The 11,090-nt window shown below is 59.2% G+C and overlaps 2 protein-coding genes across 2 annotated transcripts in view; both read left to right on the top strand.

Annotated features, from left to right (window-relative positions):
• Positions 1-1,862, top strand: part of TPGS1 (tubulin polyglutamylase complex subunit 1) — a 2,370-nt gene extending 508 nt beyond the window's left edge. The window contains exon 3 of the mRNA XM_010563261.1: positions 128-1,862. Within this exon, the coding sequence (XP_010561563.1) occupies positions 128-668 (541 nt within the window). The 3' untranslated portion in view covers positions 669-1,862. The remainder of the gene's footprint in view (positions 1-127) is intronic.
• A 987-nt stretch (positions 1,863-2,849) lies between these two features.
• Positions 2,850-9,131, top strand: CDC34 (cell division cycle 34). Its single transcript, XM_010563135.1, has 5 exons — positions 2,850-3,123; positions 6,280-6,366; positions 7,016-7,113; positions 7,503-7,637; positions 8,221-9,131. Exons 1-5 carry the CDS (start codon positions 2,947-2,949, stop codon positions 8,429-8,431), a joined length of 708 nt encoding a protein of 235 aa, XP_010561437.1. The 5' UTR covers positions 2,850-2,946; the 3' UTR covers positions 8,432-9,131.
• Positions 9,132-11,090: the final 1,959 nt, after the last annotated feature.

Consider the following 11,090-nt stretch of genomic DNA (forward strand, 5'->3'; position numbering starts at 1 on the left):
ACTACAGCTCCCGGCGTGCCCCGCGGCCGCCCCGCCCCGGCGGGCTGGTGCCCGGGGCACGCCGGGAGCTGTAGTTCGGGGCGGGCGGGAGACGAGGCGGCCCGTCTGTCTCTGTGTTTGTGCCGTGTCGCGACAGGACGGCCTTCGACAGCAATGCCGGCGCGGCCTACGAGGTGCTGGGCGCCGGCGGCCGGCGGCGGAAGGCGGGCGTGGACGGGCGGCTGTACAGCGAGCTGCTGCGGCGCATCTGCCAGCATGGGGGAGCGCCGGCGGAGGCGGCGGCGGCGCTGCTGGGGCGAGTCCGCTGCCGTGACCACGAGGCCGTGCCTTTCGATGTCTTCCGCTACGGCGTCCTCACCTGCTTCGTGCTGCTGGAGTTCGCGGCCAAGGCGGACGCGCTCTTCGGCGTCCTGGACGGTGGCTCCGGTGCCGCTGACGGGAGGGTCTGCCAGGCCGTGCTGCGGGCGCTGGAGGATGCGCTGGGCACCGGCAACTTCTCTCTCCCCAGCCGCTACCTGGAGGCAGGCTCTAAGCTGGGGCCAGATGGCCTGGCCCTGGCCATGGACCGGGCGCTGCAGGAGAGGAAGCTTGGCACCTCCATGAGCAGGGATGAGTTCCTGAAGAAAGCCACTGCCTTGTTCATTGCAAGAGTGAAGCCCATTGAGTAATGCCCAGGCGGGAGCAACACTGTCTGCGTCCGCTTCGAACCCCTCAAGTGCCCTGCGCAGAGCCATTCATGCAAAGGAGGCTTCGGACCCCGGCACTGAGCTGGATGGCGAGCCGGGGGGGGCTGCTCAGGTGCTGTGTAGAGGGCCTGGGTCTGCCCAATGAGATTTTCCCCCTTTCCATGCTCCCTTCCTTGTTCCGAGTGCCACAGGTGCCCAGCCATCTCCAGCGCTGGATGTGTCCCTGTCCACTGTGCCTCTCCCAGCCACGGCTCCTCCGATCTAGCTGGCATTAGTAAATCTTTTCTAGGTGTTTAGTGGGGACTTGCAAGGAGGCCTGTAAACTGTAGGGCAGTGTTAGCCATTAAAAATGAGCCAGAATGAAGTGAATGTGGGCCTGGACCTCCAGATATCCTGCAATTTTGTTCTAGCCCTGGCAATGTCATGTTTTGCAGCTTCACGCTGACCTTTGTTTCTGCTTTTGGGTTTGTTTCACACCTATCTGTGAAGTGTGGGGCGATGCTCATCTACCTCACAGGCTGCTGTGAGGATTCGCAGGTAAATACGGGGCTGATCCACAGTGTGAGATCAAGTGTTATTTTATTAAGCAGAATGTTTTAAACACACAGCAGATGAGAAACAGCTGGCTGGGGAGCAAACCTCACTGGGAAGGGCTGCGAGCCAGAGGGGGTTCCGCCTCTCCCAGCAGCCGAGCTGTGGGGCGATGAGCTGTCCTTGCTGTCTGCTCGCTTGGTGTTTACCCAACTGCCTCTGGCCACTGTGGTCCGGACTCTGAAGATTGAGGCTCATACCTGCGTGATGACTTCTCAAGCGAAGCTGCAGAGTGCTACAGATTCAATAATGATTTGGGACATGGAGCGCTGGGTCAAGACAAGACAAACCCCCTTCCCTGAGGCTGTAGTTTGCTTTTGAACAGAGAAGCGTGTTGAACCATGTGTTATTTATTTGAACTTGGCGATGTTAGTTGTTTATACTGTGCAATTATTGGTTTACTGTAAGACATTAAAGCTTTTTATTATTTTTTTAGGGGCCAATTTTTTTACTGCCTGGCGGCACGTAGCGCCAGAATGAACTGCAGCAGCTCGCAGATCCGTCACGTAGTCTCTGTCTTCAGGGGCCAATGTCAGCAGCCTGTAGCAGCCTGCCCAGCTGAAGGCACGGGGGTGCAAAGCACTTGTAGTAGCTACCAAAAAAAAAAAAAAAAGAAGAGAAGCTGGGAGGATGCCTTTCATGCTCTGGGATGTTTGGTTGGTTTTTCTGAGCGGATGTTTTGATCCCTGCAGCCAGGAGGGGCACTACCTGGAGCTGGACTGGGTGAGGCTGCAGGCGGTGGCTCCTGAACGAGGTGCAGGTGACGGGATGTGACACAAGGGGAGGTGGGAACTGGTGATGCTGGGAGAGATCTTCTCTGCTGGGCCCGTGCCAGGAGCAGCCTCTGCTCGAATTCTAGATGCTGCCTTGTAAAATGCAGTAAAGTATTGCATAAGTGTAGTAATTGTGCTAAGTGCTTCCTCCTGGCTGACGGGTGTAATCATCTGGTGAAGCGTCAACCATTTACGCTGAACGCTGACCCAAAGGAGCACGGCTGTGTTGTGAGCACCAGGGCTGTCATCCGGGGTGGGATTTAGCGTCGGTCAGTGTGCTGAGGGTGTCCCGGAGCACCGGGGAGCCTCCCGCGGGCGGGGGGATCGGCGACCCCGGGGGCAGTGAGGCCTGCGTGGCCGCTCAGGCCCGAACGGGAAGAGGCCGATCTCTGAGGCAACCCTCGCGCGTGCGATAGGTTTGCTCGGCAGGAAAGCCGGCTGCGCTGGTGCAGGAGGCCAGAAGCACCGACGCACGCTGTGAATGCGGGACCGGGGCGGCGTCGCCACCATCGCAACACGGCTCCGGGACAGCGGCGACGCCTGAGGGAACGAACGCACGCCCGCCGCGCCGCAGGAGCTGCCGGGAAGGAGCCCCGCCCCCGAGCGGGGACGGTGCGCTGTGATAGGCGGACAGCGCCCGGGGGGAGGAGCCCGCTCGCTCTCCCGCCCGCCCACGCCGACGGCGAGCTCTGATAGGCGAGCGGGCCCGTATAGGAGGAGCCTGCGCCGGCCCCGCCCCGCGCGGGCGGACTACAGTTCCCGCCGTGCCCCGCGCGGCTGCGCTCGGAGCGGCCGCGGAGCAGCAAGAGCCGTCCCCGCTGTCCCCCCTTCCTGCAGCGGCTGTCGTGTCTACGCCAGTCCCCGGCTTCGCTCGCGGCCTACCCCGGCTCCTAGGCATGGCGCGGCCCCTCGTGCCCAGCTCGCAGAAGGCGCTGCTGCTGGAGCTGAAAGGGCTGCAGGAGGAGCCCGTGGAAGGGTTCCGGGTCAACCTGGTGGATGAGGGGGACCTCTACAACTGGGAGGTGGCCATCTTCGGCCCCCCGAACACCTACTATGAGGGCGGGTACTTCAAGGTGAGGGGCTGGGGGCAGCAGGGGGACGTGCGGGGTCGGTAGGACCGAGGTCTCGAGGAGGCGAAGCTCTGGTGGCGTGGGGGGGCTTGGTGTGTGAGTAGGGGGACCTGGGGGGCAGAGGTGTGTGGTGGGAGAAAGGGCTTAGGAGGGGCCAAGGCAGGGTAAGTGGTGTTGAGGGATGCACTGCGGGGAGGATGCCTTGGGAAGGAATATTGGAAGGCAGAGAGACTGCAGGAGGACAAGGAGACCCTGGGAGGGGGCTGTGGGGCGAGAGGGAAGGGGTCTTGGGTGTCGGATTGAGGTAGGTACTGGTGGAGCATGACGGGCTGCTCCTGGGCTCAAGGGGGTGATGAGGGCCAGGAAGACCTGGGTCTGTAGCTGGATACCTTGGGGTCAGTGGGGCTTCAGGACCTGGGGTATTTATTCCTGGGGTGCCTGCAAGGAGGAGCTGGAGTGAAGAAGGGAGCCTGTGTGCAGGTGGCTGCTGCCAAACTAGGAAAGGATTCCCTTTGTTGGAAGGGGGATTTGCACCCCCCCCAGGGGCTCTGCCTCTGCGGGCTTTTCCTCTTTCCTGCCCACTCCAGCCCCCAGTCTGTGGGTGCAGGAGAGTGAGCTCTGGGTTGCTGGTGTTCCTTCTCCTGGAGGGAATCCAGGGCATTGCCACCAAACCAGAGGGAAGAGATGAAGGACTCTCCCATGCAGGCACAGGTGGCTTAGGCCAAGCGAGCAGAAGCTCGAGCTGGGTGGGGAGCGGGTGTTGTGGTTTTGTTTGGGGTTTGAGGGGGGGAGAAGGCATGCATGGCCTGACTGCATGATCCCTATTGGGAGGATGTGTATCTGCTCTTCCCAGGTGTTGAGCAACTTGCGTAGCTGTTTTCTTCCTCTTTCTCATCCTCCCTCCTCCACTATGAGCTCTTCTGTCTTCATCCTGTTGCTGGCAGGGTGGGGATATACCCGGGGTGAGTCAGCCTGAGGGTCAGCTGTGCCTGAGAAGCTGGGTGGTTTGTTTTTTTTCTCCTGTGGAGCGGTGGCAGGCAAGTCTGATGCTTCAGAGTCAGATTTTTTTCTCTTCACTGAAACAGAGTCTTTTTCCATAGCCTGTTTTGGCACTAAGCCCTTTGAACTCTCACCCTTTCAGCAGCTCATGCTCCTGTTTTTTGCCTGAGAGCTTCCAAATTCAGCACTGTTGGGTGGCAGTAGATGAGACTTTCTGTGTAAGAGGAGAGTGAAGGGTCTAAGTCCTCTTCCAGCTCATGGTAACGGTTGGCCTGTTTGTGTACGGCAAAGTGGGGTTGCTTTCTGAGCCCCCTTTGGTATCGCTTTGCCTCTGGCTGGTTTTGTTCTGATCCCCTCTGGCACAACAAAGGAGATTATTCTGTGAAGTTCAGCTGTTTGGCCAGAGCCCAGCACAGGGCTGTGTGTTGATGTGTGTGTGTGCGTGCGCTGCCCTGGGCTGCCTGAAGCTCCATGCGCACACAAAACGTGTCCAGCCCCAGCCGCCACCTCGCTTTTCCTTCTTTCCACCTCTTGTCCTGTACAGCAGAGCACAGGATGGTCAAACAGAGGGCCAGCCTGGGAGGCAAGGTGGTAATGGGAGTAGGGATGGACATGCCGTGGTTGGGGGCTCCTTGGACTTGCCATCAGATCAACTTGTGCTGGGGACAGATCCTGCTGGGGTGGGAGGAGGTTGGAGAGCAGAGGCCTTGGAATCCAGGATGGAATCGGGGTTGGTCAGGGCAGCAGGGAGGAGGACAGATGTCTCTCTACCTTCTATGCTAATCTTTTAATGGCTGTTAGCTGACAACTAGTGTTGGCAGCATTGCCTGTTGTTGAGGCTGTAATTCCAGAAGCATCTGAAGCCTTGTTTGCAGTTACCCTCCTGAATGGGGCCTGCGCCGGGCTTGTTCCACGGGTGAACAGCAATCCCGGGTCACTGCCAGGCAGCGCCGGGGTAGTTCACAGTGTTGTTTCATGGATCCAACATCTAAATTCTTGCATATATGAACTGAGGGAGCAAGAAATGTTCAGGGAGTAGTTGTGTGTTTTAAATCTTTACCATTTTGTTTGTTTCTGGCTGTTGGCTTTTTTGGGAGCAGTGGCTGAATCTGGAAGTTTGCTTCCAGAGCCTGGAAACACCTGAAAGCTGAAACAGTCACTGCAGGTAGTGTAGCAACACAGGGAGAAGCTGCCCCCATCCTCGTGGGATGCCTAGTGCTGGTGGGCTGGGGCAGCAGCTCTCTGGGGAGGATGGGGATGTTGCTGTACATCTCTGTGTCACCTCAGGCTTTGCCTTCTCACTTGGAGGCTGACAGTGAGCCTGTCTTTTTGGCCTACCTTAATACCTTGTTTTTTGTGGCCATTGACCGCAGGAGAAGCCAGTGGTTGTCTCTCCTGGCTCTGAAGTTGTGGACTGCGGCGTGATCTTCATGTGCTTTTATTTTTAGCACCTGAGCTACGCACTGTGGTTGGTTTTGACTTGGGCTATTTTTGGAGATTCAGTGTGTTAATCAGAGCACTGAGCACCTGATGCTTCCTTCCCTGTGAGCTCTGAGGGGTGAACCCCTTTCCTCTGGTGGCGTGGCCATTGTGTGTCCCTGACAGCAGGACTGGGGATGACCCCAGACTTGCAGTCTGGCTCTGAGTGCCACTCTGTTTGTTTAGGCATGCGGCTCAAGCTGGGACCACAAGGCCCTTGCCCCACCGCTGTTTGCCATCCAGAAGCAGCCTGCCCTTGGTGTCATCACCCTGTGCTGTGGGTGCTGCTGTGGGAAGGGGCAGTGAGTGTGCAAGGCACGTGCCGGACTGGCACTGCGAGCTCCCACTGTGCTCTGCCTGGGGGCTGCTGCCTCCCTCCATGTCGGAGAGCACTGGGTTAGCACAGGTGGACCCCAGTGGAGAAGAGGTTATGGGGCAGGATGGTGGTGAAGGAGCTGCTGCAGCTCGCAGGCTCATCCACTCGCTTTCCTCTGTGTGGTGGCAGGGCAGCCATGCTGCCGGTGTCCTGCCTGCAGACAGGCAGGCGCGGAGGCCCTGTCTCTGCAGGAGCACAGCTGGACTTGGCAGAGGTTCCTTTTTCCTGGTGGTGTCAGGAGATCTGTGGTTTCCTTCCCTTCCTTCACAAGCTGATGCTCACTTCTCCTTATTGTTTACTTGCAGGCTCGTCTCCGGTTTCCCATCGACTACCCCTATTCTCCTCCTGCCTTTAGGTTCTTAACCAAAATGTGGCACCCCAATATCTATGAGGTAGGTCGCCTGGGACAGCGTGGGGTGTCTTGGACATGCAGGGATGAAAATGCCAGCCTTTGTCTGGCATTGGAGCATGGCATTGGAAACTCAGTGCCTTTGGCATTTAGTGCCTGGCACTGGAAATGCGACTAACGAGCTTATGACAGCCGGTCTCCTGTCCTGGAGCTGGTTCCAGGTCAGCCAGGCTTTCCAGGCTTGAAGGCTCCTATGCTTGGCTAGCAGGGACGTTGTGCTTCTGCCAAGGGTGGATGCAGAGTGAGCGATGTGCGTGGCCCCAAGGCTGCGTGCTTGTGGTGGATTGCTGCCTGGGGGTGTGTGGGGTTGGGCTGTGTCAGATGGGAACCAGGAAGGCTGTGCTGCGGATGCAATGTGTTCGGGCATCGGACAGCGTGTGATTAGGCAGCCTCATCTGTACTGTGCTGGCAATCATGGGGTACTTATCCAAGGCCTGAGGCTGCAGGCAGCGTAGCGGGGACCACCACTTCTGCTGTCCCTTCCTATGGACTGAAAGAACAGGCTGGGATTGCCTCACCTGGCTTAAGCCAAAGTGAAGAGCAAGCAGGCTACTGGAACAGAGGACTGAGCTGCTGCTGGAGAGTGCTTGGGGCAGCAGCTCCTAAGGATCCCGTTTCACTTGTGCTTTCAGACCGGCGATGTCTGCATCTCCATCCTCCACCCACCGGTGGATGACCCGCAGAGTGGGGAGCTGCCATCTGAGCGGTGGAACCCCACACAGAACGTGCGGTAAGGGCTGCATGGGGAGGGACCTGCAGGCAGGAGGCTCATCGAGGGCAGGGATGGGAAAGCAGGGAGATGGGGACTGCCTTCTGCTCCCAAAGCCTGCGGGAGATGCCTAGAGGTTGTTGAAAGGCACTTAGGTGGTGTGCTTTGCTGAAGAATGGCTAGAGCTTGCATGGGAACGTGCGTGAGCCTGACAGCCCATGCATGGCTGTCTCCTGCCTGACCTGCTCGACTTTGCTGAGATACACCCTCACTGGTGGGCCTGCACCAGGCTCCCCTCCTGACCCACAGGATGCAGCGACGCTGTGACACTGAGGCTGCTGGCATTCCTGGGACCTGGGTGGTTGCTGACCCACCTCAGCTCTTACCAGCTTGTGTTTACTGATTGCCAGGACCATTCTCCTAAGTGTGATCTCGCTGCTGAATGAACCCAACACATTTTCTCCAGCCAATGTGGATGCCTCCGTGATGTACCGCAAGTGGAAGGAGAGCAAAGGGAAGGATCGGGAGTACACGGACATCATCAGGTGCGTGCTGAGCTGAGCCCAGACCCAGCAGCGCTGTGCCACTGTTGAGAACACTTCCTAAGCTGTGATCTTGTAGGACACAGATGATCTTGAGGCATGTCCTGCCCCCGTCAAGTCCCATCTGCAGGCTGGTAGGAGGGAAGGATTCTGGCTCCGAGTGTGGCTTTTGGGAGAAGCTTGGCTGGGTTATGTGCCCAGCTTTGCTCTCAGCCGAAGCCCTGGCCCTTTTTAGCCCCAGAGCTGAGGATCTGGGTTCGTAGCAGATGTGGTGCCAGCACGGCCTTGCTGGCAGGGCTGCCTCATGGGACCAGCATGTGAAGATCCTGAGCTGCAGACTGGCCAGCCCTGGCATGGCAAGGGGGGCTCTCGGAGCAGGGAGCATGCTGCAGTGCAGCCGTGTTTGCTCCATAGTGCTCTCCCTCCCCTGTCCTCCCACCAGTCTTGTGCGGGTGAGCGACCCATGAGCTGGGGTGTGAGAGGGGAAGGGCTGTGTCGCCCGGCATCTCCATGGGGTGAGCCGCATGTGGCAATGTGGGTGTGCTGTGCAAAGCTCCGTCCTCATCCCCCACTTCTCGCCCTCCAGGAAGCAAGTCTTGGGCACAAAGGTGGATGCTGAGCGGGATGGTGTGAAGGTCCCCACTACACTGGCAGAGTACTGTGTGAAGACCAAGACTCCAGCCCCAGATGAGGGCTCAGACCTCTTCTATGATGACTATTATGAGGATGATGAGATGGAGGAGGAAGCAGACAGCTGTTACGGTGATGAGGATGACTCTGGCAATGAGGAATCTTGATGGCCATCTGGCACTGCAAAACTTACTATAAACTACTGAATTTTACCTCAACTAGGACAAACTGGTTTGAATTTAGGATCTGTCAGCCCTGAAATTAACTCTCTACCTCGCAGGGAGACTGTTCTGCTGTTGCAAAGGAAATCCCACTGCTGTCTTTGTAGAAAAAGCAAAAAACAAAACCAAACCGTATTTTATAAACTTCCTGGGTGAGGGGCAGATGGGGAGGGGGGAGTCATGTTGGGGTGCTCACAAATCCACAAAAACCAGGGAGCTGGTGGCTCTGGCTGGACAAGGAGTGATGGCAAAACCTGGTGGTGGCTGCCCACTGTTTGGGCATGTAGAACTCCTCTTCAGCCCCACATGGGAGGAACGGTTTGGGGAGGCTGTGGAGCTGGTGAGTGGTTGCTTTGGGTGGGAAGTGTGTGAGCGTTGTGTGGCTTTCTTACAGCCTTTGAGGTGTCTGAGCAGGAAGGGCTGCAGAGTGAGCACTGCTTCTCTCTGCCCCCGGTGGGGCTGTCCCTGGTGGGACCTTCCTGCTGCCCCTTCCCGTGATGCCAGAGCTGTGTTTGCAGGGAGCAGGCCGGGACATCAGGCAGGATGTGCCTGGTGGCTGTCGGGCACTGCAGGGTGTGGGGATGAGCTCTTTGTAGTTTTTAACTGGCTGGGAGGGATGGGGTAGTTCTGAGTCTTTCTGCTTCTGGGTTTTGCTTTTTTTTTTTCTTTGTTTGTTTGGTTTTTTGTGAAACTGTTTAATAAAATACTTCAAGGGAACGGCTGTGTGGTGTGTGGGTGAGGCTCTGCTCTGGTCTGTGCCCAGGCTGCAGGGGTTTCTGTGTCAGCTGTGAACCAGCTCCTGCCCTGCTACCTGCAGCCCTGGCTGGGAGGGGCGAGTGGGCTAGCTGCTCTCCCAGGGCTGTGGCTGGGGGCTGCAGGGTGGTCTTGGGTCTCACAGTAAGCTTCTTCTCTCCCTCCCCAAACTCACATAGCAGGCAGGAGTGACTGGGCAGGGTTGCCTTTGGCCTGGAGAGCATCTCTGCCCTTCCTGGGGAGGGTGCAGTGCTCACCGCCTCTGCCCTGGAGCTGTGGCCAAGGCTCGGTCTCTGCCTGGGCAGAAGGGTGGGCTCTGCTGAGCCTGCAAAACCCTCCAGCACTGTGCTGGGAAGGTGTTTTTTGCCTCTGCTCCTCTGAAGGCGCTGAGCTCCTCTGAGAGCAACTGTGTGGTGCAGGCAGCAGACCTGCCTGGGCAGCACCTGGCTGTGCAGAGCTGTGGCCGACGGATGCCTGGGGGCTTCACCGCTGCTCTGATCTGGGTGTGCCCTGAGTCCACAGGCCAGGACTGGCTGGGACATGTGAGCTCTGGAGGTGGTGGTGAGCTCCCAGCTGCCTTGCTCCAGCCATGCAGCCGAGGGGCATTGCTGGTGCCTTGTCCTGCTGGGCTGGGGAGGTCAGCTCTGCTGCCAGCTCCTTGGGGCTATGGCAGGGACATGCTCCCTGGCAAACTGCCTTGCGTGGGGCTTTCCGTGACCCAACTGGGGCTCCTGCCCCTGCTCCCACCCCCCTGGGCAAAGCTTGTTGTGAGGGGTAATGAGCAAAACTTCCTGCTGCCTGGAGCTGCGCAAATGGGATCAGGGTTTGAGTGACACCTGCACTGCACGTGGCAAATGCATGTGCTTTGTTGCCTTAGGAAATGAGGCTAAAAGGTGAATAGGATTATTGTCACTTTATTCAGGCCTGACAAATGGCTTCCTGGGTGGAGGATGCTGTGGGCTGCCATACTCTGCCCAGTTTCTGCCCCGCAGGAGCCATAACTGCTGAATCCCTCCAGCGCAGGGGGGAGCATAGCAGCCGGTGGATGGGAAGGGGTGGCTGGGCAGGGCATGCCGGGGGCAGACATGGCGCTTGGGGGAAGAAATGCTCTGGGAGGATTCAGGAGCTTACAAGAGCTGGCAGATCCCCGCGGAGAGGGCGGCAGGGACTGGCACCGCCAGCCCCATTGTTTTGGCTCTTCCTGCCCCCCCGCCCAGCACCCCTGGCTGCAAGTGCTGCACCTCACTCCCAGGGCTGGGTTAGTCGCGAGTCGGCTCCCGGGACAGGGAAGAGCTGGGGACGGAGCTGCTGCCCCACAAGAGGCCCCTTTGCCCTGGCTGCCTCCTGTCCGAAGCACACGGCTGTGCTTGATTATCGCCCGCCCCAGCCCCTCGGGGTTATCGAGCAGCTTCAGCTGGGCTGGTGCTGGGGACTCGAGGCCCAGCATCCCCCTCGGCCTGGGCTGAGATCCGGGGACCAGGTGCTTTCCCCGCACTTCAGGGTACCCCCGACCCCGAGCTCCGGGGCCCTTGCCGAAGGCCGGAGGGGGCTGCGGGACAGGGCCCCGTGCAGCCGGCCAGGACCCCGGCGTGCAGGGCTGCCGGTTTGTCTTGGCACCGTCCCCGCTGTTGTTCACAGGAGCTATTGTCTCAGCCCCGCTCCCCGCGCCGAGGAAGCGCCGCCCGGTTCCCTTCCCACGAGTCCCACTGCGGTGTGGGGATGCGGCCCCGGCTCACCCCGAGCGCTGGGACCTCCACCACAGCCGTGGCAGAGCCGAGGCGGCTCCTGGCCCTGCTTGGGGGCCCCCCCCCCGGGCCGGGCCAGCCCCGCCGGCCGCCCCGTGCCCCGGCCC

This window comes from Haliaeetus leucocephalus, unplaced genomic scaffold (genome assembly GCF_000737465.1).
Source record: "Haliaeetus leucocephalus isolate CR32 unplaced genomic scaffold, Haliaeetus_leucocephalus-4.0 Scaffold164, whole genome shotgun sequence".
Lineage (NCBI taxonomy): Eukaryota > Metazoa > Chordata > Aves > Accipitriformes > Accipitridae > Haliaeetus > Haliaeetus leucocephalus.

Bases quoted from the DNA above. Each gene is read 5' to 3' on its own strand.
- CDC34 (XM_010563135.1), top strand. From the start codon at position 2,947: ATGGCGCGGCCCCTCGTGCCCAGCTCGCAGAAGGCGCTGCTGCTGGAG. The intron at 6,367-7,015 runs GTAGGTCGCCTG...TTGTGCTTTCAG, and splicing joins GGCACCCCAATATCTATGAG to ACCGGCGATGTCTGCATCTC. The intron at 7,638-8,220 runs GTGCGTGCTGAG...CTCGCCCTCCAG, and splicing joins GAGTACACGGACATCATCAG to GAAGCAAGTCTTGGGCACAA.